This window comes from Emydura macquarii, unplaced genomic scaffold (genome assembly GCF_026122565.2).
Source record: "Emydura macquarii macquarii isolate MOO-44397 ecotype Brisbane River unplaced genomic scaffold, CSIRO-AGI_Emac_v2 contig_2369, whole genome shotgun sequence".
Lineage (NCBI taxonomy): Eukaryota > Metazoa > Chordata > Testudines > Chelidae > Emydura > Emydura macquarii.
In genome coordinates this window covers 3,667,368-3,692,437 of record NW_027132506.1, presented here as the reverse complement: position 1 = coordinate 3,692,437, position 25,070 = coordinate 3,667,368, and the positions used below count along the sequence as shown (strand labels likewise).

Genomic DNA, 25,070 nt, shown 5'->3' with positions numbered 1-25,070 from the left:
CCAGTGCTTTGGATTCTGTGGGGATCCTGGCCAAAAGCTAGTTAGCTGGAAATGGAAGACTGATGAGGAAACTACCTTGACCAAAGACTGCAGCTTGTTAAATGAGGTTTTAGCCATTAGAAAGCATCGTTTTGCTTTTGTTTGTTTGTAACCCTTTCTATCTTTACTCTTTATACTTCAGTGCACTCTCTTTTTTATTAAACAAACATTTTTATCTAAACCAAACCAGTGCTTTGATTGAACTGAAGAGATTGAGAACTCCAGTTAAGATAAAAAGCTGCTATTTCAGTCTCTTTAAAGGAGCAGCAAATTTAATAGCTTCTCTGAGCACGTTAAAGAAGTATGGGTTGGATGAATGGACTATAAGGTGGATAGAGAGCTGGCTAGGTCATTGGGCTTAATGGGTAGTGATCAATGGCTTCATGTTTAGTTGGGACCCGGTCACAAGCGGAGTGCCCCAGGGATTGGTGCTGGGGCCGGTTTTGTTCAACATCTTCATTAATGATTAATGGCCAATGGAGTGGGTTGCACCCTCAGCAAGTTTGCAGATGATATTGAGCTGGGGGGAGTGGTAGATACTCTGGAAGGCAGGGATAGGATACAGAGCGACCTAGACAAATTGGAGGATTGGGCCAAAAGAAATCTGATGAGGTTCAACAAGGCCAAGTGCAGAGGCCTGCACTTAGGAAGGAAGAATCCCATGCACTGCTACAGACTGGGGACCGGCGGGCTAGGCAGCAGTTTCTGCAGCAGAGGACCTGGGGATTACAGTGGACAAGAAGCTGGAAATGAGTCAGCAGTGTGCCCTGGTTGCCAAGGCTAATAGCATATTGGGCTGCATAAGTAGGAGTGTTGCCAGCAGATCCAGAGAAGTGATCATTCCCCTCTATTTGAGACTGGTGAGGCCACATTTAGAGTATTGTGTCCAGTTTTGGGCTCCCCACTACAGAAAGGATGTGGACAAATTGGAGAGAGTCCAGCGGAGGGCAACAAAAATGATGAGGGGGCTGGAGCCACATGACTTATGAATAGAGACTGAGGGAACTAGGCTTGTTTAGCCTGCAGAAGAGAAGAATGAGGGGGGATTTGATAGCAGCCTTTAACTACCCAAAAGGGGGTTCCAGGGAGGATGGAGCTAGGCTGTTCTCAGTGGTGGCAGATGACAGAACAAGGAGCAATGGTCTCAAGTTGCAGTGGGGGAGGTCTAGGTTGGACATTAGGAAAAAGTTTTTCCCTAGGAGGGTGGTGAAGCACTGGAATGGGTTACCTAGGGAGGTGGTGGAATCTCCATCCTTAGAGGTTTTTAAGCTGAGGCTTGACAAAGTCCTGGCTGGGATGATTTAGTTGGGGTTGGTCCTGCTTTGAGCTAATGGCTTCTCCCTAGGCAAAGCTCCAAACCAACCTTCTAGCATCACCCTCCTTGATCTGTCAGCTGCCTTTGACACCACTGACCCTGCTCTTCGTGAAATCTTGTCTTCCCTTGTCCTCCCCTGGTTCTCCTCCTGCCTCTCATACTGCTCCCTCAGCATGGCCTTTGGAGGATCCTCCGCATCTCCACTCCAACTTCCTGCGGCGGTTCCATGGGGTTCTGCCCTGGGTCCCTTGTTTTCTTCCTCTACACCTGATCACTTCATAATCTCATCCACAAGCACAAATTCAGCTACCGTCTGTGCTGCCCACTCACGCATCTACCCGTCCACTCCAGACCGGTCTCCTTCTGTCTCAACGTGGCTCTGCCTGTCTCTCTCACGTCTCCTCAGCGATGTCTCACCGTCAGCTCAAACTCGAGCTAAAATAACTAAAACAGAGTTCCTAATATTTCCCCCGAGGCACCCCCCACTGCCTTTCTCTTTCATTGCAGACACCACCACCAGCTTGCCTGTCCTTCAGGCTTGTAAGATGGGCAACATGGATCTCTCTGTAGGTCCTCATCACCAGGCTGTGTCTGCTGCATTTTCTTTCTGCATAATGTCCCTCAGGTACGGCTTTTCCTATTGATCCACACAGCTAAAACTCTTCTCATCTCTTGGCTGAATTACTGCAAAATCCTTTTCTCTGTCCTTGACAAGTGCAGTCTGGCACTGCTCATAGCCATTCAGAAATAAACCCACACAGCTGCTTCATGATTTTCAGACATGAGCTGTGAGGAAAGGTTTAAAGAATAAGTCATGTGTAGTCTTGAGAAGAGATGCCTGGGGGGACAACTTGATGATAATCTTCAATTATGTTAAAGGCTATTCTAAAAAGGACAGTGATTAAGTGTTCTCCATGTCCACCAGGGTAAGACAAGAAGTTATTAACTTGATCTGTAGCAAGGGAGGTTTAGCTTTGATATGATACAAAACTTTCCATCTCTAATGAGAGGTAAGTCCTGGAATAGGTTACCAAAAGAGGTGATGGAATCCTCATCACCGGCGGTTTTTAAGACCAGGTTGGGCAAACACCTGTCAGGGATGGTCTAGGTATACTTGGTCCTGCTTCAGGGTGGGGGAATGGCTTAGATGACCTCTGGCGGTACTGCTGTTAGGGCTTCCCTGCCCTGTCCCCTCTCAGTTCCCAGACACAGTTCGCCAAAAAGCAACAATCCAGAGTCCAGTCTGCAGGAGCACCGCGAAGGGTTTATTGGGCATTATGCTGACAAGCTTAAACCCAGACCCGTCCCTCCAGGCCCTTCACATCAGTCGGGCTTATTTTTCTATACACCGAGTTTCCTTCCCCCAATCCTAGTTGTAGATGCCCATAGTATGCCAACAAAACCCCTTCCCCCATCCTTCTTGATAGCCTTAATTATATCTAGCACCCCTTCCCCCCCATACCACCTCTTCCAATAGATGGACCTGTTCCGTTTTGGGGGGGGGTGGGTCTGGGGGTGTTGGTACAACCCCTTTTGTACCCCATTGGAGGGGCAGGGAGTCACATCTTGGCCATGGTGACTTTATGGCCCTATGTTTATGTTGCTTTTTAACATCTCCCTCGCTTTCCCAGCCAGTCGCTTGGCCTTGCTCTGGCATCTGTCTTGAAGAGGAATCCGCGCTTTCCCTCATTTGTGCATTCATATATCACACCTTCATGGCGCCTTGAAACACTTTTACTGCAGCCCTGATCTTTTCACAGTAAGAAAGAAAAGTGCCTCTAATTGCGGACAGACAAGAGAAAACACACTATGTCTTTGTTCTTCGCTAATGTGTGTAGCTCAGAGACTTTAACTTTCAGGCAGGCGCAGAATCCCATCTCAGGCAAATACATAGGCATAAATACTTATATGAACTTACATTATATACTTAAAACCTAACACTTTCCAGCCCTACATTTGTATTATGATTTATTAACCTAGCCTTTCCCTTGCCCCATGTCTCCCTGTGGAGAATGTGTGGATTTTTATAATTGTTTTTAAATGGAAAAATATGCATGACTCATCCCCTCTCACTTTGCTTTGTTAACCAGTGGGTACGAAGGAGTTAATTCCTCTTCTGGGCTAGGGGAAGTAATGGCTGTTGGAAAAAGGTAGGCCTGTCTCAGCTGGCATGGATACACTGTTAAGAACCGTGCACATATAAATGGAGCTCTCCGGCAAGACAATGGCAGATCTAACGACTGGCTATTAATTGTAATGACTGGAAGCCAAGTGAAGCAGAACATAGGAGCACAGTAGGACAGCAACTTGGGGCAAAGGGACTAAGTGTGAACAGATTGGGCTTTAAATTTGCTGCTGCCCAGGCAAAGGCTGAAACCGGGGTACAGGGAGAGAGATGAAATGGCGGCAGCTTTGGAAAAGCTGCGCAGACGATTCTGACATGAACTTAGAGTTAAGTTTTGTTTCCCCAGACAAACCTGAGCATCTGTAGGTACTGCATTCCAGTTGCCTAGTAAATGCTGTCTTGTTGTGAAGAGGCTGTGTTGTGTTGCTGCAAATACTTAGGGTTGCATCACTCTTTAAAGAGATCAAGTGTCTACCAGGAATCTAAATGATTGGACTCAGAGGAGAGCCACAATTTCACCGGCAGTGTAGACCAAGCCTCAGAGTAGTAGAACTCCAGGGGTTCACCCTCAGAAAAAAGCTACATCTAATGTCTGGCACAGTATGGGCTGTGTGTGGTCATGTCTCTCACCTCCAGAGGACGTCCTAGTGTCGGGGTGTGATCTTGCAGGGATTGTCCCGGTCTAGTGCCCCCTTTTGTCATTCTGGGGGCCACAACGGTCTGTGTGTGCGGTGTAGCACCGCAGTCATGTCACAGTTCATTAATTCCCCTTCCAGGGCTAAGAAGACAGTCCTCAAAATAGGAATATCTCCACCATTTTCCCTGCGCTGCTTCGACTTTACTTCCCTCATCAGCATCCTCACAGGATCAGTGGCTCTGTTGTCTGTGCCTTGACTTTGTGGTTCCTCACAGCGCCTCCTGGGCCTGCTGAAAGTGGACAGTCCCAAGAGAGACTGTATAAAGGCTGGGTCATCTAAAACCCTGCAAACCCATGACCGCTCTCTCTTTGAATTCCTCGCCGGCTCCCCCGTCGCTATCGCATCAAACGTAAACTGCTTATCATCCCTGTGGCCTGTTGCCCACCTTTCCTATCAGTTCCCCTTCACGTCGAGGTGCCTGGGCAGTTGAAGGAAGAGTGTTGGAGAGCTAGGGAGGGCCTGTGTGGTGGTAGGCTGGGGAGTGGAAAACTTGGGACGTAAAGCCCCTGTGAGGTGCGAGGGACGGGGGCAGTGGAAAGTGGGCGATGCCACGGAGCAGCAGCTGGAGGGAGTTGGGGTTCCAGAGAGGACTGGGAGTAATGGGAGACAGATGGATTAGGACCTCAAGTAGCTGGAAAGGTTGGTGCTGGTGGCAGTAAAGCAAGAGAGGCGCCAGGTGGTAGCTGTTCCAGGTAGTGGGGATATTAGCAATGGAAAGGCGGGAAGGGAAACATTGTTTGGAGGCGCTCCTAGGAGTCAGGCGCAAGGAACACACGGGACAGCGGGAGCATGGGGTGGAAAGTGGCTGAGGAGCAGGAAATTAGAGGAAGCTGGTGGCAAGGAGGGCGCAGGTAATGGTCCCAAGAGGTGAGGAAGGCTCAGAGCAGTGGGAGAAAGAGGAGAGTGTCATAGTGAGTGACAGGTCTGGCCACACCCTGTCCCCTTCCTGTTCTCTCTGAGTGCCTCTTTCGGCTGTCCGGCCTTGTGCCTTTCCCTCCCCTGCAGTCGAGTTCTGCAATTCTCCTGCTATTAGACTAGGCCCTTTGCTAAAACGCCCCGTGTACCAACCATGCTTACGGTGATCCAGGGCTCCCTTGGTGTCCCCTGGCAGAGTGCTTTATAGGGATCTCCTGGTCTGATGGCTACACCGTAGTTCAGTGGCGTGTGAGATCTCTACTGAGAGCCACTAGCCCATTGTCAGCATAATCCTTGCAAAATGCATGGATGGATAATATTTAAGCAATTATGATTCTATAATGATAATTATGCTGTTAAAGTCTTGCAATTAAGACAGGTCACCAGGAGGTGACATACCTCAGTGACGTTCCTTTCAAGCAGGAGGTAAGGAACATCTATCTCCTTGTCTGGCCATTTGTGAATTGAGTGCCGCACACTGTATACTGAGCCAGGGACAAATTGATGGATTGCAACATTTACGAGAGGAAATGTACAGGAAGACCAAAAAAGGTGGGGGTGTCCAGTTTCTGATGAAGGACAACGGATTGGCCTGGTATACCTTAGGGTCCAACAGGACATGCAGGATCCTTCACCTAGCAGGCGAATTAGCAGCGAGTTTGTTCTCATGAAAGGGAGTTTTCAGCCTGCAGGATCTGAGGTGAGCAATACTTGATTAGACATGAGAGTATCTTGTTAAGGAAGTTGCAGCTGTGGAGCGCATGTGATGATTTTATTTTATGTGTAAACATTGGTTTCCGGTACTTTTACTAGCTACCGTTTGAATCTCTGATAAATAAACTTGAACTTGATGTCATGTAAAAAATCTAAGGCCTGTGAGTTAAGCACAGCGGTGATGTGTGGTGAAACCGGTAAGCTGTTCTGTTCTGTTCTTTGGGAAGAGTGGATCTGTGAATACTGCGGACGTCCAGTTGGCTGGACTCTCTAGGCAGCCGCTCGGAGGACTGGAGTGTGCGTATCGCTAGCCTGTAGAATGACAATGGGGCTATCAAGCCAGGAGGGCCTGGTGTTGCCTGAGGCTGATGGAGTTGGGGGATGAGCCAACACAGGCAGAAACAAAGATTCCTGGTGGTAAGGGCAGCTGGTAGCGAAGTGCCTCACAATCATGGTACTCCTGTAAAGCAACACGCTTACCTAGCAGGTCAGGCTGAGTGCGGACACCTTCCAGGGTCTGGAATCAGTGGGGTACAGGAACAAAACGGCCTTCTGCCGACTGGTGTTTATTTTGCAGTAGGAAAAAGGATAAAAGAAAAAAGGATTTGAAAACAACAGTCTTCATGCATACCTGTCTTCCGTAAAGGCCTCCCATCCCCTGACCATCAACTCAGCAGGGCTGGTACCACCAAAAACAGCTACCTGGTTAGCTGGGGATGTCCTTTTACTGCAGGTCTGCTGGTGATTGGCACTCCTGTGTGGGAGTCGTGGTCCAAGGTGTGCTGGGGAGGGGAGAGGGGGGGGAGTTGGACCTGGGCTTGTGGGACACCGAGTAAGGAAGCCAGGGACCTCACACATCCTTAGGCAATTAGTCAAGGTTCTTCCACAGATCTGCCGTTGTGGGGGTGGGGGGCAGGGATAAGGGGCTGTACTCTTCAAGGCAACTTTTTTGTTGGCCTTCTTCAGGGCCTTCCAGGTCGGTAAGCTGGTCCGTTCAACCCAGAGCCATGCTTTAGGGCGGGATTTCACGCTACAGGCCGGGCACTGGGAAGGTGACTCTCCACGGCTCAAGATCCACCAGAAAAGGCTCAGGGTGGGGTCGGGGAAGGGGTTGCTCCGCCCGATTCGGGCAAGGTGGACCTGTGTCCGGAGCAGGCATGACCATCAGCCATGGCCCAGCGGCCTTAGCCAGGGTCCCCTGGTCCCACGGGGAGGGTAACAGACAAAGGCTCAATAATTGGAGAGAAAAGGGGGTGGGAAATCGGTTTTTTATTTACGTCCAGATCTGATCAGTGGAAAGAAAAGGGGGGGATTGGGGAGCGTTTAATTATCAACATTGGGACAAACCTGGACCCACTTTCTCCTCTGGCACCGGCTCTTGCCCCCTGGCATTTCCTGACTGCGCCCATGGGGCTGCCTGCCCCAGGGCAGGGCAGGGCACGGTGCTCTCTGCCCCTCCGCCTTCTCCCATCCCTGCCCGACCCCGGCCCGGCTCTCTTTCCCCGCCCCAATGCCCCGGCTGGCTCCGGGAGCAGATCCGGACCGGCGCTGGATCAGAGCCAGGCCAGGGGCTTCCCACCCGTGAGCACGGCCCGGCTCGCTGGGCACCGACGGGCGGGGAGAAGATGCCCCGGGGCGGCGAGCCAGGCACCCCCGGGCCCCATCGGGCAGAGACTCACCGTCCTGCCGCCCCCCGCGCGGGCCCGGGTCGGTCTCCGGGCAGTGCCGGGCTGGCTGCAGCCGGAGACCCCCCCCCACCCCCCGGCTGGGCTGGGCAGGGCACTGGGGCCTAACGAGGTCCCCGCTGGCGGCGGAGCGGAGCCGGGCGTGCCGCGCCTCGCCCCCGGGAGGAGTTGCACCGAGCCGATCTCCTCCTCGCTTTGTCCTTCCTGCCTCCCGGGCCCTTCCTGTGTCTCAACCCGGCCAGCAGCGCTCGCTGGGCCGGGACCGGGGGCCGGGCCAGGGGCTTTCTCCGGCCGCCGCCAGCCCCCCGAGCGGCTGCCCTGACCCCTGCCGCCGTGGAGCCGATCCAGCCCCGGGGACTCGGGGAGTGACGGGCCGGCTTCTGGGACCAGGCAAGTGAGCGCGTCTCCCCGCCGGAGGGGGAGAGGAGAGGCCCACGGGGCTAGGAGGGGCAAGCGGAGGGACAGACTGGAAGGGGCAGAAGGAGAAATAGGTGGGGAGAGCGGTTCCCGTCCCAGCCCCCCACCCCCAGTTCCTTTTACTGCATCACTGGGGGGCAAATCTCCCCGTGTGGAGCCTGTCCCAGATCCCCCTGTCTTCCAGTGGAGCTGGCATCGCTGCCCACTTCCTGCCAGGCACTGGCCTTGCAGCTGAGTACTGCACAAACTCATTGCTGCTGCCCTGCCCCACGCTGCTCCTTCGTCACCCCTCCAGCGGGTCATCACGTCTGCAGTGAGTTTCTCTGCTTCCATGGGCAGCAACTGTGTCACTTCACGGTGTGGGGAGGCGTCCGGGGAAAGTCTCACACTCCTGGGCAATGTAAATCACTGAAGACACCATTATTATATTGTCATGATTCTAGCTGATTAGGTTCTCTTACCCACGCCAGCGTGGCCCCTCTGCTGAGCGAGTGATGTTGTGGGCCCTGCAGCTCAGCTTCCCGGGGGAGGAAAAATCAATGAACAGTCAATCTTCAGGATGATTGACATCCAATCCGGTGCAGAAGAAAGGCCTCAATGACCCCCTGTAGGGCCCCCGTTTCCACTAGGGGGGTTGGGGGTTCTAGGTAAATGTACATAAATATGCCCATCCTGAAACAGAGGCGAACACCACACGGGCAGCCCCCTTCTCCAGAAATCTGAGCACACACCACCACCTGGTTCCCAGGAAGCCCCTCTGTGCCAAGGATTGGCTCTGAGTGCAGAGAATACAGCAAAGCAAACTCTGCTGTCAGCCACAGCTTCTCTCTGTGGACAACCGCACCACTGAACTTGCCACAACGAGTCGTCTTCAGTAACCGGGACAATTTTACTCTTATAAGATTACGTAGTGAAGTGCAACGGGCACTTGTCACAGACAACAGCTTCTTTGCCTAGGCAGATACCTAAAGTTAATGGAGAAGGTGGAATTTGTTGAAACACAGAAACTTTTATCTAATGCAGACAATTTAATAATTGAAATCGTAGGCAAGGATCAATACAGATAACGATTAGAATGAGATCAGTACTGTAAAGTGGTGTCCTGTATTGCTCATACTTGCCATCTTGGGTTGTGCATATTTACAGTTTATGGCGACCACTGGAAACAGAGCTGGAAAGGGAAGTGAGCTCCTAATTCACACCCAAAGAAATGGAAATTGAGCGGGGTATTTTATACCCTTCCTTCTGGTAATAGTACAGATATGTATCATGATGACTGCAATACGGTCAATAGGTGCTCCGACTCGTATATGGCCGTTGGGGTGTCCATAATCAAGCACCTCGTATTAATATCTGTGATTTACATTACCTATTTCTTAATAATTCCTACACATGACTCAGGGTGGATTTGATTTAAATCAAGGTGATTTAAATCACCAAGAGAAAATCATTGATTTAAATCAAGTTTCCCACTGATAGGTCTTCACATATTTCTTAAACAATGGTGCAAATCTGATCATTAAAACATGTTAATTTACAATGCAATACAGCATTTTACAACATCTAGAGGGTATACTTTGTGTAATTTTTAGATAACTTGTTTTTTATTAATTTAGGAAATAGTACATAATATTCATTACCTGTGTCAAGCTGCAGATACAGCAGCAGAACATTAGGAATGGTAAGAACTAAATCACACACACAAACACAAGAGCACTTACATTTTATTAAACTAAATCTTAAATGTCACATCAATGTTTCACATTTGCAATTGCAGCAGTCTCCTGAGTTGCCGGCTGTCCTTAAACTTTTTTTTTTAATTTTCAAATTTTATTAACTCTAACAGACGAGTCATCACACACTAAACGTACGCTGTCCTGAAAACTTCTACAACTAGCTCCCATCTTCCCCACTCCCACTGTCATTTTTATTCATAGACTGAAACAGAAATACGAATTTTCCTGCTTTTTCAGCTCCCAGTCGATTTCTTAGCTTCGCATGAATAATAACAAAAAATGAAAATACTCTCTCTGTGCCTGCAGAAGAAGCTACTGCTGTGAAAAGTTGGCTTAGCAACTGAAGGAACTCTGTTTCAAGGTGCCTGGCTAATGATTTCCACCAATTCAGGAGAGTGACTTTGTTCAAAACATCATCAGTAAACATGTACTGTTCAAATGGTTCCGCTTCAGCCCTGAAATTTATTATAACTGGCATAACTGAGGAGTGATTTTTGAGATGCCCATGCCATGGCAGCAGCATCTTCTTCAGAAGTTAGGCATCTACCTTTTATATCTGGGGTCGAGAATGTTCATAAGAAAATGAGATGGAGTTAGTGCTTGATCCATTCGCTTCTTTATTGCCTGCAGTTTAACTTCCTGGTGAGGTATTTCTTTCTTCAATATCTCTTGAAGCAATCGGTTCATCTATGGTGTCTTGTTGGGATTTGCTGGTCCTTACTACAGACACATCCATGGTGGTGGCTTTACTGGATGATTGAAATCTTTTGCTTGCTACTGATACTTTGTTGTCTGAAATATGTTTAGTTGCGGCACTGCTGCTAAAAGTTGTTGCAGATAGACAGTCACAGTCTCTTATGCTTCAATGGGATCTTGAAACAAAATTCAGAAATGATTTTGAATAGTCGTTCTTCTCCGTTCTTCTCACTCTATTATTCAGTTAATCATTTACATTTTATTCAGCAAGGATGCAGATCCGATTCCAAATGACCAAAAAAGCTAAGACTGACTGCACTTAGAGTGCACTTAATTTTGGAGTAAGCCCCATAGAACTCACTGGCACTTCTGTTTTTAGAGAAAACAAGTATAGGATGGGGTTCTCTTGGGACAGCTGAGTTATGCTGAAGTAAAATAGGGAGTAGATTTATGGCATCACCATTATGGTCTGTGGCCATGATGTTCCAAATAAGGGGCCTGTGTTATGTAATATAAAATAAGAAAATGACACCCAGTGGCAACTGGCAACTCTAGATTTCTCTTACTGCAGCTTTCTGTACCGTATACTTGGGTGATAGATTCTAAACCTAGTTACCTAATTAAACAAGCCATAAGGATTAGCTAAACTAAACTTCTTTTCTAGCAATATCCAGCATAGCAAACAGCTTGGGAATTCATTTGTTAAATCACACTTATAGTAAAAGGCATAGAGAGAGTCTTGAAGAATGATGCATTGCAAAGTGAATGATTTAAGTTACTAACCAGCTGATCCACATTGTTCTTCAGACATATCCACATCTTCATCCACATCACTTTCTCCCAATAAGCAGTTTTCATTATGATGTTTCATTCTTACAGCTAGGCCCTGCATCTCCTTCTTCCACTGCTTACACTTGACACGTTTTCCTTTTTGACCCAGGGAAGGAATTTCTTCAAAATATTCCCAGGTAGGGTCTCTATTAGGCCCAGAAGCCATGACAGTTTTTCTGTGGCAAAAGTATGAGGGAATATAGGAAGCTGTGTGTGTATTGAATAATGTCTTCCCTTTTTCTTTCCAGTCCACTCCACTGTTGCTTTCTACTCTGCCTCTGTCCTTTGTCTCTCTGTCTTTAAGACAGTGTGTTAACTAACTCCTCTGCCTTGCTTGGCACAGCTCCGCCACCACATAAACCCAGAACAACAACAATCCTCTCCAGCCTGTGTCTTCCTTTGCACATGTGACTTTAAGTCTGCTGAGAAACAGAAACTGAAAGCCCAGAACTTTCAAGGAGCAAGAGCTGGTAGTTAGGCTGGACAGACTAGAGCCATTAATTCATTTCTATGAGACTGTAGGTGTAGGTTTAGCATGTTTGTGATGCGATTCAATTGTAGCCGTTGTTTTTTAAACGAGAGAGAAATGTAGTAGTTTATTGACGTTTTAAAAAAAATGTTAAAAGTCCAATTTAAATTAAAAAATCCAATTTTTTTGATTTAAAAAAAAAAAAAATCATGGATTTGTATCCACCCGGAGATGAATGTCGTTTAACTGCTCAGATACTGCATAGCCACCTGATGGCTTATGCCCCCCCAAGCTCCCTTCTTGCACAGTCCTGTGGTGTACCATGCCCGTTTGTGGTTACACGTTTGTCTCTCAAAATGAGTGTGCAAAATATCAGATCTGGGGTTATCTCCCTAGGCCTGCACTAATCCTTCAGTACCCTCAAACCCCCTCACACCTCCCATTGCCCCAACCTCCCAACTTCTCCGCACCTCTGTTCCCCCCCCCCCCCCCCCAAATCTCCCTGCCCTCTGTTGCCCCTTTCAACCCCTGGCTCCCCCCCCCCCCCAACTCCTCTGACCCTGTTAGCCCCTCATAGACCCGGGGAGGGGCAGAGAGGCCATGCTCAGTGCATTGAGCCTCTAGATGAGCATGGGAAATTTCTCTCCCCTGCCCCTCCGCCCCAACTTCTGGCTGTTTCTAGGCCAGTGACTGCCCTGCGCTCTGCACATGTACAGAGACACGACGTCAGAGGTTATAAGTGACGCTGCAACACACGTTTTGGGCTATTATTTTACATGTAAGAAAATCAAAAAGCCGTCACATTCACACACATCCATAAAGTTCTGCACACTGCTGTAATGTAACGACCAGTCCTTTTATGCGTTGCTCGAGCAGCCAAGTGACCAGCTAGACTGGGCACGAAGAGGGAGCCAGGCCTCCATCAGACGTGAATCTGACGCTCCGAGATGACCACTGCAGAACAAGACCCAAAGTTTCCATGTTTTTACCCATCTTTGACACTTGCTGGCTCTCACGTCAGTCTATGGCCTGGCTGTGTCATGCTGCCTCTGGGGTCAGTATAGCTGTTAATCACCAGCTCATTGAAAGCATGACTGTTCTCTTATTTATAGACTTTCTTTGTTCCCAGGGTGGATCCTTCTGTACTTTAGGGTTGTTGAGTTGCACTTTAGGGTCGTTGATAGGTATTCTTTGCCCTTCAGGGTCAGGATGGCAGTCCGTGTCTTTACTCCCCTTTCTGTTGTCAGAGCAGTTTAGGTTGGGTCTTTTTATGCCCTGCGCATACATTCCTCACTCACACACAGGGAATTTATCAAGGTATTTTTAGGTTCAATAGTACAAGTGTCAGGAAAGAGCTTACTTCAAGAAACTGACACGATGGAGTCCACTTCTGCCCCACTAACCAGCACTGTACCGTTAGCATAAACATTTCTCTCTCCCTCTCTCTCACTTATACAATAGAACAAGGCGTCTACATCTGATTTGTTTGCACAGCTCCGGGGGAGGTCTCACAATAACAAAGATAAGTAGCATAGATAAAAGGCTATAACAGTTAAGTATGCAATTAGAAATGTAAACAACTCTGCAGAAAAATCAACATCTCTTTATGCAGTAAACGAAGTATTAGAAACAGTACAGTATGTGCTTCAGTGATGGCAGGACGAGGGAGTTAGTTACAGAAGTTAGGATTTTTCAGTGCATTTCAGTTAATGGGGTGGGGGAGAGGCCAAAACAGTATTGAATGTTATAGGAACGTACAACCGTTTTAGGTATATGGATGTTTTGACAGACGTACCTGTAAAAATGTGAGGGTGGGTCAAGATCCACAGAGGTATTTGTGGATCTGGTCTTAATGCAGAAGGCTCAAGAATAAAAATAATCCCAAACGTCTTCTTTTTAAAATGTTCATGACTTGGGGGTGTATCGCTCATGGTTTTTGAATTTTTCTGTCGTCAGTCTGTCTTGGAGTTGTAGATCCTTTTTCAGTAATTATTACAGTAGAAATTTTGCCTTTGGTAAGGATTCCGTATGAGAGAGTATACCGCCCTTCGTCAATATTTGGGATCCAAGTTTGACACACACGTCATGACATGTTAAAAAGCACGCAGGTGCTGGATTGAGAGGCAAAATAACAGTTGAGATTGATCCCCACTGGCAGATCAAACAAAACGGAAGAAGTTTTGACACCCGCCCAGGAACATAAGAACATAAGAACGGACTCACCAGTTGATCTGGCCCAGTATCCTGTCTTCCAACACACCCACCGACTGCCTCTTCTTTCTCTCCATCTCTAGAGTGCTGGAAGCAGGTAAGTTCCAGGCTCCACACACACACACCCCCCCCCGGGTCAGTTACACTAAATACGGAGCTTCCCCCCTTTCCTTGGAGTGTGGCATGCTGGCTTCTGTGCCTGTGATCGGCTGCGTCAGCAAGGGGAAAAGCCTGTGACTATCTGACAGCTAAGGAGGTCACACCGGGGCTGTCAGAGATATGGCCTGTGTGCCAGACACGGCCTGGCTGACATACACGTGTGGCCACATCACGTATTCAGAGTGTGCAGAATCTCAGCTCTCATTTTTAGGGCCTTTCTAGCCCTCATTTTAGCAGAGAACCCCCCTCCTCCCCCCGTCCATAATGCCTTTCTGATTCGGCCAGCAGCCTGAAGCTGTGTCTCAGAGAGGTGTGAACTCCCCTGTTCTGTGTTAATCTCATCAGTGTGTAAAGTGAACATAGGAACGGCCACACTGGCTCAGACCCATGGTCCGTCTAGCCCAGTGTCCTGTCTTCCGACAGTGGCCAGTGCCAGGTGTTCAGAGGGAATGAACAGACCAAGGCAATTTATCTAGTGATCCAGCTCCTGTCTTCCAGTCCCAGCTTCCGGCAGTCAGAAGTTTAGGGTCACCCAGAGCATGGGGTAGCATCCCTGGCCATCTTGGCTAATAGCCACTGATGGGCCTATCCTCCAGGAGCTTATCCAGTTCTTTTTTGAGCCCTGTTATACTTTTGGCCTTCACAATGTTCCCTGGCAATGAATTCCACTGGCTGGCTGTGCTCTGTGTGAAGAAGAAATCCTTCCTTCTGTTTGTTTTAAACTTGCTGCCAATTAATTTCATTGGGTGACCCTGGTTCTTGTGTTATGTGAAGGGGTTAATAACACTTTCTTATTCACTTTCTTCTCACCATTCATGATTTTAAAGACCTCTGTCATATCCTTCCTTGGTCATCTCTTTTCCAAGCTGAACAGTCCCCATCTTTTTAATCTCTTTTCATATGGAAGCTGTTCCATCCCTCTAATCATTTTTGTTGCCCTTCTCTGTACTTTTCCCAATTCTAATAGATGGCCTGAGCAGAACTGCACACAGTGTTAAAGGTGCGGATCTACCATGGGTTTATATAGTGGCATTGTGATATGATGATGGCTGATCTGATGGCTCTTTAAGATTAACATTAAATATTCCATCGCTGGTCACGCTGGCAGGTGGAAAAGGGAGAGGGTGTTGCTATAGGGAGGGAAGAACAGAGGAGAGAGACAGAGGCAGGGAAGAGAGAGAGAAATGGCGAAAGGAGTTTGGGAATGGAAGGGAAACAAAGGGTGTAGAAATAGCAGGCCCCTAACGGGTGGATGGAGGGGGTTGGTTTTCCACTGAGCGATACTGAATGTGACAATAGCGTTAGTAAATAACAGTGGCTGTTTTGTTCCCTATACAAAGGGCAGTTTCCTCCCAGGTTCTTTGTGCCTGGGTGTCCCATTGCGAGCAGCGGGGGTCCTGCCGCGGATGGAGCTGGGTACGGAATCCTTAACTGATGCCGTGGCCCGCTGACCAGAACAGAAAGTGCAATACGGCCCTCTCCACCCTGGAGCCTGGCACCCAGGGTGACTGCTTCAGCTGAAGGGCTTGGGGCTCTTGGAAGTAATGTTACCCAAATAAGGAATGTCACAGGATCTTTTCAGGGGATAAGGCAACAAGCCATGTTTATTGTGAATACAGAAACTTGGTAAATAGTATCAAAGAAAAGAAAAGTATCAACACTGTAACAACATCAATATTGGTTTTTTTACTTAGTGAAATAGGATCAATAATGTAACACTAGGAAAACAGTACTAACATTGTATCAATACTACAATTACAGAGACACATGTTTCAATTGGTACTTTCATTCACACTCACACACACAGACAGAGATAGACAAACAGACATAGGGGTCTCACAGATGTTATAGTTACCAGCCTCTTGGTGCTCATGATAGTCACTGGCCAGGTGACTAGAGCATGAGGGTGAGGAGCCAGGTTCTGCCGATGCGCATCGGTACTCCTGGCTGATGTGATGATGTTGACCCAAACCTCCAGCCTTCATCTTCTTGTCCCATTTTATAGGGAAAGGACCCCATGTCAGTCTATGGGTTTTGCATTGTCATGCTGCAACTGCATTCTTGGTGTGATTCTCAATCACCCACATTCTTGCAAGCCTGATCAGATTTTGTCCTTTGAAATGTGCTGGCTCCAAAGTTAACAGGGTGGGTTCCTCTTCGGCCATTTGATCATCTTTGCTTCTTTCTTCTTCCCTCAAGCGTTTTAGGTGAGGCTGGTGTCTTCTTCATGTCTGTTTCCATATCCCTTACTGAGACCAATTGTTCAATCACTCTTTTTGTCTACACCCAACTCAATTGCTCGGCCATTCACACTTCAATCACTCAGGGCCAACTCCTAGCTGAAGAACTTACATATTATTTTTAAAGCAAACCTTATTTCATTTTTGACAGTGTCTTTTACAATTGAAAGCGTTTATATGACATTTCACAGTGTGGCTTTTTGTACTTGAAAATAGGATTTTTACAAATCTATTGGAAGCAGGTAAAATTAACAGATAAACTGGCCAGTGGACATAGTACAGACATTTACAAACAATCTGAAAATGATACAAAGTGCAGACAGACTTGAATTAACATTTAAAAAGGGTAGAGCAGTAAGAGTCAGTTTGAGGTTTTAGCTTTTGATTCAGACTGGCGTGTCTTTTGGTAGGAAGTGGGGTGTGTGTTTGTGGCTCTGGTCTTTCATGTATTTCTCAAAAACACGATTGAGCCAACAGTAAGGGCCCAGATTCATTTCCTGCTGAAGGCCTGGGCTTTGTCTGTGCCCACCGTTTGGTCTGTGTCTCAACCCTTTCGCCATCATCCCTGGTTCCCCTTGTTACTGGAATAACCCAGTATGGGGCGGTGGCTCAACACCCCACAAAAAGCTCCTGAACCTGTCTCCATTCCTCGCCCCCATGTCTGCCCAGATTCCCAGCTCTCTGAGCCTCTGGTGAGCGCAAGGGCTGAGAACTGGGCACTCACCGAAACAGTGACGGTCGCAGGATACGAAGCTCAGATCCAGCTTTCTGGGAGTTTGGGGGCTGTTGGGCTCGGGGATGGGGTTCGGGCCCATTTCTCACCCTCCCCTCCTTTCCCTAGCAGGGAGGATGGGGTTTGTGCGGCTGGAGAAGACACTCAGCCATTTCTCTCTGAAAAGTGCAATCCTGCGGGAGATGCTGCTGGGATTCACAGGGGGATTGGAGTCTGGGGGGTGGCATCTCCTCTGCCAGAGCGACCTTCGCCCTGGGAGGGAGACAGGGACTCTAATGAGGTCACTGACCTCGGGTTCCCTCTCCTATCCTTCCCTGGGGGATAGCCCTGTGGGGCTGGCTCTGTGCATTATCCAGCCCGGTCTGTGTCACCATCTCATAGCTGAAAGCAGTTTCATTAATGACCATGAATGCCAGGGCCTGAATTCTCACCTCTCCTGTCCCTAGAGACTCTGCATCTGGAGCCGGGGAGCGACACGGGTACGCTTCTGTCTCCGACGGGCCGAAGGGAGATTTCAGACCAATAACCGCATTGGCCACAGGGCATCGCTACCCCAACCCCAATGTGAACCTGGAAGCTGTGGGGCAATATGAGGCCAGGTGAGCCCCGCGACTGCTGGTGTGACATCTGATGGGGATCCTGAGTGAATCCTCATCTTAGGGGAGGAGGGGTGTTGCCCTTTGGGGAAAGGAAAACCACCCTGCACGGTATGAAATAGGCTAGGGTGAGACAAGGACGAAACTTCCATACGCTGAGCAGCCTGGCAGCTTTAATGAGTGACTGCAAATGGCCACGTGGTGTGCGTGTAAAGGGGCAATCTCTGTCCACACCCTGGTGATGCCTGAAACCTCTCCGACTCTCCCGTGAGTGGCACCTCCCTGTTATTTATTTACTCTCCCACGACCAACACCGATAGTCTTGTGCAGCCAAGTATTTACAGTAGTTTCTAGCCCTTTCCTCCAGGGCCAGAGAGGAACGGAGATCTCCCTCCCTTGGGATCACAGAACATACAGGGCGACTAACCCGATCCTCTCCCCTTCTCTGCCTTCCAATGTCTTCTTTGATAGCCCTCAGCTGGTGGCCAATTGGTTCGTCAGCCCCCAGACTGATCAGCTGATTACAGTAGAACCTCAGAGTTACGAACATCAGAGCAAGGGCGCCATTAATTCCCACAAACCCCACATTTCAAAAATCGTTTCCTTCCTTCACAATCCCGGCTATGGGATCAGGCAGCTTGCAGCTGTGCAGAGTTAGCCTGCCGCTGAGGTGTCTGCGTCGCCACCAGGCACTGGAGTCCCATCAGCGGTTGATAGAGAGTGGAGAAGCTGAAGAGAAATAAGTGGGGAGAGGTCACAAGCTCTCAGACCTGCACTGTTCTAGTTACCGTCTCAGCCTAGATCCCACCCTGCAGGGGGAATATGCTGCCCTTGGGGACCATGTCAGGTTTGAAAGGTTTAGTCTCAGTGGGTTTAATTCTGGTGGGAGGGATTGGGGCTGCATGGTAAGAAAATGACTGAGCGTTTTCCCTGTGGGGAATGTTTTCCTGTGGGGAATTTCTTGTGGGGAATGTCTGTCTGCAGGGAAAGAGCTGGGGAGCGGGGACTGTGCAGTGAATTAACTAACGCCTCTTCTGAAATCTCCCCAGGCTGCAGAAAAACCTCCCTGTTTGGCTCCAGATTCCCCCATGCTCCCAGAGGACGGGGAAGGGAGATAGCTGCAGCAGTGCTTGCTCAGGTTGGGGCTATAGGGGAGTTGCTGGTGGGTTTCCACTGAAGGGAGAGTGACTTCTGGGACGTTTGGTCTGGAGGCAGGAGGGAGCAGGAAATACACAGGGTGGAGGGAAGGAGGGGTACAGGGTGTGACAAACCTGCTGGGACTTGTTTAATCTGAGGTTTACGGTCTAGGAATAGACCCACAGGGGTTGGAAATTCTCTAATTTCTGGAACAAGAAACAAATCCCCTGGGCTGGGCTGGGAAAATCACCAGACTCCCAGTGCTGGAGCTTGAGCCTACAAACCAGAGGGTGCTGTGAAGGAGGCACCCACCGGCGAGGTTTAGGGGAAATGCCCTGTCTTCTCCCATCCAGCTGGTGGCAGTGGAAGGGTGTTGGGATTCCTACCAGGGGGCTGTCTCTGGACCCTACTGAGGGCTCCAACTGTATCAGCCTCTGGCTAGTAGGCATGTGACTAATGTGAAGACCCCTGCCCCATCTATCTACTAGGAGGGGGAAAGGGCTATGTCTTTCCCCCCTCACCGTGATGCCTCCAGGGGGGGTCTCTGCTGACTGTGTTTCCCAGAGCTTCCGTTCGATTGGCCCTGCTGCCCCGGGAATAGTGGGGCTGTCTCTGGGGCAGCAGGTGCTGAGTGCTGGACTCTTGCTCTTTCAGGGGCCAGTGACCTTCGAGGAGGTGGCTGTGTATTTCACCAGGGAGGAGTGGGCTCTGCTGGACCCCTCCCAGAGAGCCCTCTACAGAGACGTCATGCAGGAGAACTACGAGACCGTGACCTCGCTGGGTGAGGATTCCTGTCCCCTCGCGTAGTGGAAGGGGAAATGAAGAGTTAAGGTTCACGTGACTCCCATCAACTCTGCCCCGTGTCAGCCACCCCCTGGCAGGCCAATGACGCACACGCTGGCGCTCTGCCCTCCCCGCCCCAGTGTTTTTGTACCACCCTCTCCGGTCAGGCGTGTGCAAGCCTGGTGCCGTGGATTTGCCAGCAGCTGGAATGGAACAGCTCATTCAAATTTCCTGTGATCACTTCTTGCAAGGAACATATGCCCGACTTGTCCTCCTGGAGTTCTGGTTCACTGTCAAGAATGAATAGCCTGCACTGTCAACACACACCTCGGAAATGAGGGTGCCGTTCGCGAGCACATATTTGTGTGAAGCTGGATTCAGTGCACTAATGTCCATCAAGTCATGATATCAACCCACGGTTGATGCCACATCAGAAATTAGATGTGCAATTTTTGCCATGCCTCTGGACTTCGAGAAGCTGTGTCACAAGACACAAGCCCATGGGTCACATTAGAGAACATTAAATAATGTATTAATATGTTGATTCCTTGGTTGTTGTGTTGCTTTGTTGCTGTCTGGAGTCACAGGAAACAGTGAGTCTCAGTATGGGGTCATGCAGGCAAAAAGTTTGGGAACCCCTGCCTTGCTACTGCATCGGTCCATACTCGCCAGTCTCAACTTCCCTATGACTTTCTCATTAACTTTGGGTCTCTCTGTCAGTAAGATGCAGCTCCAGGGTGACTTCCCCTCTGGCTGGAGCCTTTGTTCCCTGGGATATGGAGTTGTGTGTGTTTTAGGAGCCCCTTTGTTGATGAATGTCCGGCTGTGTGTGTTCCCAGAAGAGAGGCAGATAACGAAATTCTGCATACGCAGTGTCCTGTGCTTTTGAGCACCTAGGAAAATGACCCGGGATTGTACTGCTTTAAAATGAATTCGTTGTGACAAATATCCCATGACTTCAGCTGATCTCGCTTATTTTTTTTCATCTGAGTAGGGTTTCCAGTTTCCAAACCTGACGTGATCTGTCAGCTGGCAGAAGGGGAACAGGCGTGGGTCCCAGATCTCCAGGGTTGTGAGGAGAGAGAGATCCTGAGAGGCACCTGTACAGGTGACGAACCATTAAAGTGACTCAAATACTGTCTGTGCCTGAAGAAACAGTTGGGATTCCCTACAAAGACCTTGACAGCCCTCTGAGTTCAGGATCGCTCCCCCACACGTCATATCTTGAGGGCACGTATTGCTCGTGGCTTCCTACACATCCTGACTGACACAGAGCAGTAGCTCCCTCCCTCACCTCCCTTCCCCATGAGTGTTTGGATGGTATGGAGAAGAAGAACTGAACCCCTCCTCTCTGACCTATGGAGAAGAGATGGGGGAAATAATTTTCTGATTATTTCCGCGTCTCGGCAGCACTTATTTTGGTTTGCTCTCCCCTTTCCCAGCCCTGTTTCTGAGGTTTCTCTCTCTATCCCAGCAGGTGAGGGGATGGCGAGAGAGAACAAGGAGCAGAATCCACAGCAGGAAGATGCTGAGCAAGTGGAACTGCCTGGGGCATTATGGCAAAAATCTAAAGGGAACGTATCTATGAGTCATGAGCAGGGGAAAGCCTGTGAGAGTCAGCACAAGCCAGAGTCACAGCAGGGAAACCAGCCAGGGGAGAAAGTTTGTAAATCCATCGATTGTGAGGAAAACCTCAAGGAAACCACTTCCCAGCAGAGAATCCGTATGCAAAAGAGAAAAAACACATGCATTGAGTGTGGGAAAAACTTCAGGAGCCACCCAGGCCTTATAAACCATGAGAGAATCCACAGAGGAGAGAGACCCTATGAATGCTGTGAGTGTGGGAAAAACTTCACTCGGCGCTCACACCTTATTAGGCATCAGAGAACCCATACAGGGGAGCGACCCTATGCGTGTGGTGAGTGTAGAAAAAACTTTGCTGACAGATCAGCCCTTATTAATCACCAGAGAATCCACACAGGAGAGAGACCCTATGAATGCTGTGAGTGCGGGAAAACCTTCATATACTGCTCAGACCTTAGTCGACATCAGAGAATCCACACAGGACAGCGACCCTATGAATGCAGTGAGTGCGGGAAAAGCTTCAATAACCGCTCAGCCCTTATTACACATCAGAGAATCCACACGGGAGAGAGGCCCTATGAATGTTGTGAGTGTGGGAAAAACTTCACGTGTAGCTCACACCTTATTAGACATCAGAGAAGTCACACAGGCGAGAGACCGTACGAATGCTGTGAGTGCAGGAAAACCTTTGCTGACAGCTCAGCTCTTATTAATCATCAGAGATTCCACACGGGAGAGAGACCCTATGGATGCTGTGAGTGCGGGAAAAAGTTCATTGACAGCTCAGCCTTTATTAAACATCAGAGAATCCACACACAAGAGAGACCCTATGAATGCTGGGAGTGCGGGAAAAACTTCCTTGTGAGCTCAGCCCTTGTTAGACATCAAAGGATTCACACAGGAGAGAGACCCTATAGATGCTCTGAGTGTGGGAAAAGCTTCCATCAGAGATCCCACCTTATTTATCATCAGAGAATCCACAAGCCAGATAAACACCATCAGAACCTTGTCTAGGGCTGGCAAAAGATTTTTTTTTCTTTAAGATTTTTACTAATCCCCACAGAGTGGCATTTAAGGCTGTTTATACCATTTCCTTCATTGTGGTCTCTCAACTCCCCCAGCTGAGTTGCCCACTTTTGCTTTTTGCAGCTTGGTCTATTTTGAGTTGAATCCATTGGTCCTTTCTAGCAACTCCTTTGTTCTGTGAGTCATGGGAGTGTGTGTCCCTCCTCCAGAAATGTTCATCAGCCCAAGATGGGGGAGATAGGAGTGACCTTAGTTAGATCCATTGAAGTAAAATCTTCCTGGGCCTTGTTTCTGCTAGCATTTTCCATTGAGTAGGTTAGCTCGAGTTCGCTATCCTGTATAAAATAGCAACTATATTTTCTGTGCTGGTGTAGCCCAAGTACATTGGTCAGGATTAGCTAGCACATTTCCTCTTGACCTGGCCTAATCTACTCACTTGTCCTAACCTCGACAAAGGTATTATGATGATGCTAAGTAAGTTTGTAAGGAACACAACTCAACAACAATGAGACAGCACTAAGTGAAGCAGATGTCAGTGGATCACAGGAGAATGCAATGGGAAATCTGTGGTCCTGTCTCAAATATAACCTTCTCTAGAATTTCACCTTATCTGAAATGGCAAGTGGCTTATACCCCCCGAGATGAGTATTTTCTCTTTCTGGAAGGCTGTTTGGTCACACAAATGGATATTAGTTTTGGTTGACATAATATAGCTGAGATTTATTTGGGACTTGGAGACAAATGACCATTTGCTAACATAGTCATTTCTTTCTTTATTTTTGCTTTTCCCCACCCTTCCCTGATGACTTGGGGAAAGTTCAACAGGAGAGAATACTCCCAGCTATGGGATGTGCTACAAAGGAAACCCTTGCGGTCCCTTCTTGACCCTTGCGGTCCCTTCTAACCCTGTGGTTCTATGATTCTATGAACCAGTAGTGTTTTTAAATGTCCAGTGTGAAATGGTGAACAACAGCACACCCCAAATTGTGCAATTAACTGAACTGTACAGGAAAACATAGTTGCTCAATTGTTTAGGTCAGTATTTTCTGAGACAATCTAGGGAGAGACTTCCACTATAAGTGATGTGGAACTAGGCAATATGCTCATGTATTTGGTTCCCAAAACAGTTGTGACCCAGGCCTTACAGGAGGTGACACCTAAAGATATCGCCTAGATAATCCTATGATTTGAGAAATACTGTCCCTAACTATGCAGATGGGGAGGAAACAGAAGTAATTTGCTTCTTGAACTCACCTTTTGTAGGTGCTGCTAATGTATATAAAATATATCAGTGCTGAATGTGAGATAGTTGCGGGAAAATAGCTGTTTTTAATAGAAAACCCACCTCTGGTAGCACACGGGGATTCTCAGTCAAGCCTGTATCTAGTGCCTAATTTATACCTGTGCCGCCAGATGAAAGAAATAAACTGGGCATATTTGGAGAAGCCATTCCTCACAAACACTGCTGAGATTTTGGGTGGTTTGGTAAAGGATTCTACTCTAGAGAATCCTGATCAAGGTTTAGGAATTAGCAAGAACCCAGGTAGAAATAGCAGGCACCTGCTTCCTTCTGTTTTCACTCCAGAAAAGGAAGCTATGGTGAACTATGGCCCTAGTAAAACTAGTTCAGCGGCACTGATTACAGTCCCAAAGATGCCATGGTTAGATTGTGAACAGTTGTTTTTACCAGTTGGATCTAAAGTTTCATCAAGCAAAGAGAGAAACAGCTGATACCTTCACAGGCCATTCCTTCTCCATGAATCTCAGTTGCCTTTTTGGACAACAAGGACTGGAGTGTCAGCAAAGACTTTTTTAAAACAAATCCTATCTCTCCTGTCTGCCCTGGTAAATGTGGGAAGAACACTGTGAAGTTGATGGTAACCAGTGAGAGAATGAATATGTCAGGTTAAAATTCAGACCGCAGACTACATGAATATTAAGTCCTGATTCTATGCTTTTGTCTCTTAGTTTTGCTCTTGTGTCTTATGCTTTGCATCATTTGTCCACATCCTGCTATTTTGAATGATTAAAAAGGTCAGACCTTCTCCACCAACACTTGTGACAGAAGAAGCATAGATAAATGAACTCGCAGAAGTGGAAGGCACATATGTTAGTGTAAACCACAACTTTACAGAAGTGTTTACTTGGTGGAAAGAAAACTAACGTATGGTAAGATTTTGTATTTTTGAAGATGTTATTGTTACCCATTAAAATGAAATTAAACATGAAGGTAATTATTGATTAAAGAGAGTCTAATTATGAAATAACTGTCATCTTTCCAGTATAATTCTGGTTATGTTGTTTTTCTTTTTGTTAATGATATAGGAAATGGTGGCTAATCCTTGAACGCTTATTTTAGGTCTAAGGAGCTGTGAAGTAAAACCTCACTCCAAAAGTTGGGGTGTTGGAATATGTGAGAGAAATAATGTATAAAAGAACACAGAGCCAGTATAGACTTTAATATCGATTTCAAATGGAATTTATTTTGTTAGACTTTAACGTCAATTTCTGTTAAGAGGAAAACTACTCAAGGAGACAAGTTTTGTGACCAGAGTTCCTGACTTCTCTTGTTCACAAAGGGAAGACATGATGTCTATAAGGAGATGTTCATATTTATTTTTAAGAATGGTGATGGATGCAGGATTCAATGGGTAGTTTTTCTGTTAAAAAATTCTGCAACCGGTTATTTTTGTGGGTGCAGAGACAAAGCCAGCTGTGAGAGCACAGCCATTTAATTCATAAGCCAGTCTATGGAAACCTCCTAAAAACTGGCCTTCTTTTCCTTTCATTTTATCTTTGGGGTTTACATATCCACACTGGATATGGTTGCAAGAACAGATATCTTCATAAAACTGCTGGGTTAAAAGAGACTTTTCCAAACTGACCTTACCCCAAAGTCTGCATCCTTTCAACCCAACTGACCGCTTTGTCTGTATCCAAGGTGTACTTCACACTCAATTT

At 47.8% G+C, this 25,070-nt stretch overlaps 1 protein-coding gene and 1 pseudogene across 1 annotated transcript; both read left to right on the top strand.

Annotated features, from left to right (window-relative positions):
* The window catches only part of LOC137161786 (zinc finger protein 850-like), a 64,114-nt pseudogene that overhangs the window by 12,483 nt on the left and 26,561 nt on the right, over window positions 1-25,070 (top strand).
* On the top strand, window positions 7,432-20,720 carry LOC137161783 (zinc finger protein 620-like). The gene is made up of 6 exons (XM_067561268.1): window positions 7,432-7,881; window positions 13,799-13,948; window positions 17,430-17,582; window positions 18,629-18,741; window positions 19,371-19,497; window positions 20,494-20,720. The coding sequence occupies exons 3-6, from the start codon at window positions 17,573-17,575 to the stop codon at window positions 20,625-20,627; spliced, it is 384 nt and encodes a 127-aa protein (XP_067417369.1). The 5' UTR covers window positions 7,432-7,881; window positions 13,799-13,948; window positions 17,430-17,572; the 3' UTR covers window positions 20,628-20,720.

What these genes read in the sequence shown, in the direction of transcription:
- LOC137161783 (XM_067561268.1), top strand. An exon ending in GGGCTATAGGGGAGTTGCTG is followed by an intron (nt 18,742 to 19,370) that starts GTGGGTTTCCAC and finishes TTGCTCTTTCAG; the next exon opens with GGGCCAGTGACCTTCGAGGA. An exon ending in CGAGACCGTGACCTCGCTGG is followed by an intron (nt 19,498 to 20,493) that starts GTGAGGATTCCT and finishes TCATCTGAGTAG; the next exon opens with GGTTTCCAGTTTCCAAACCT.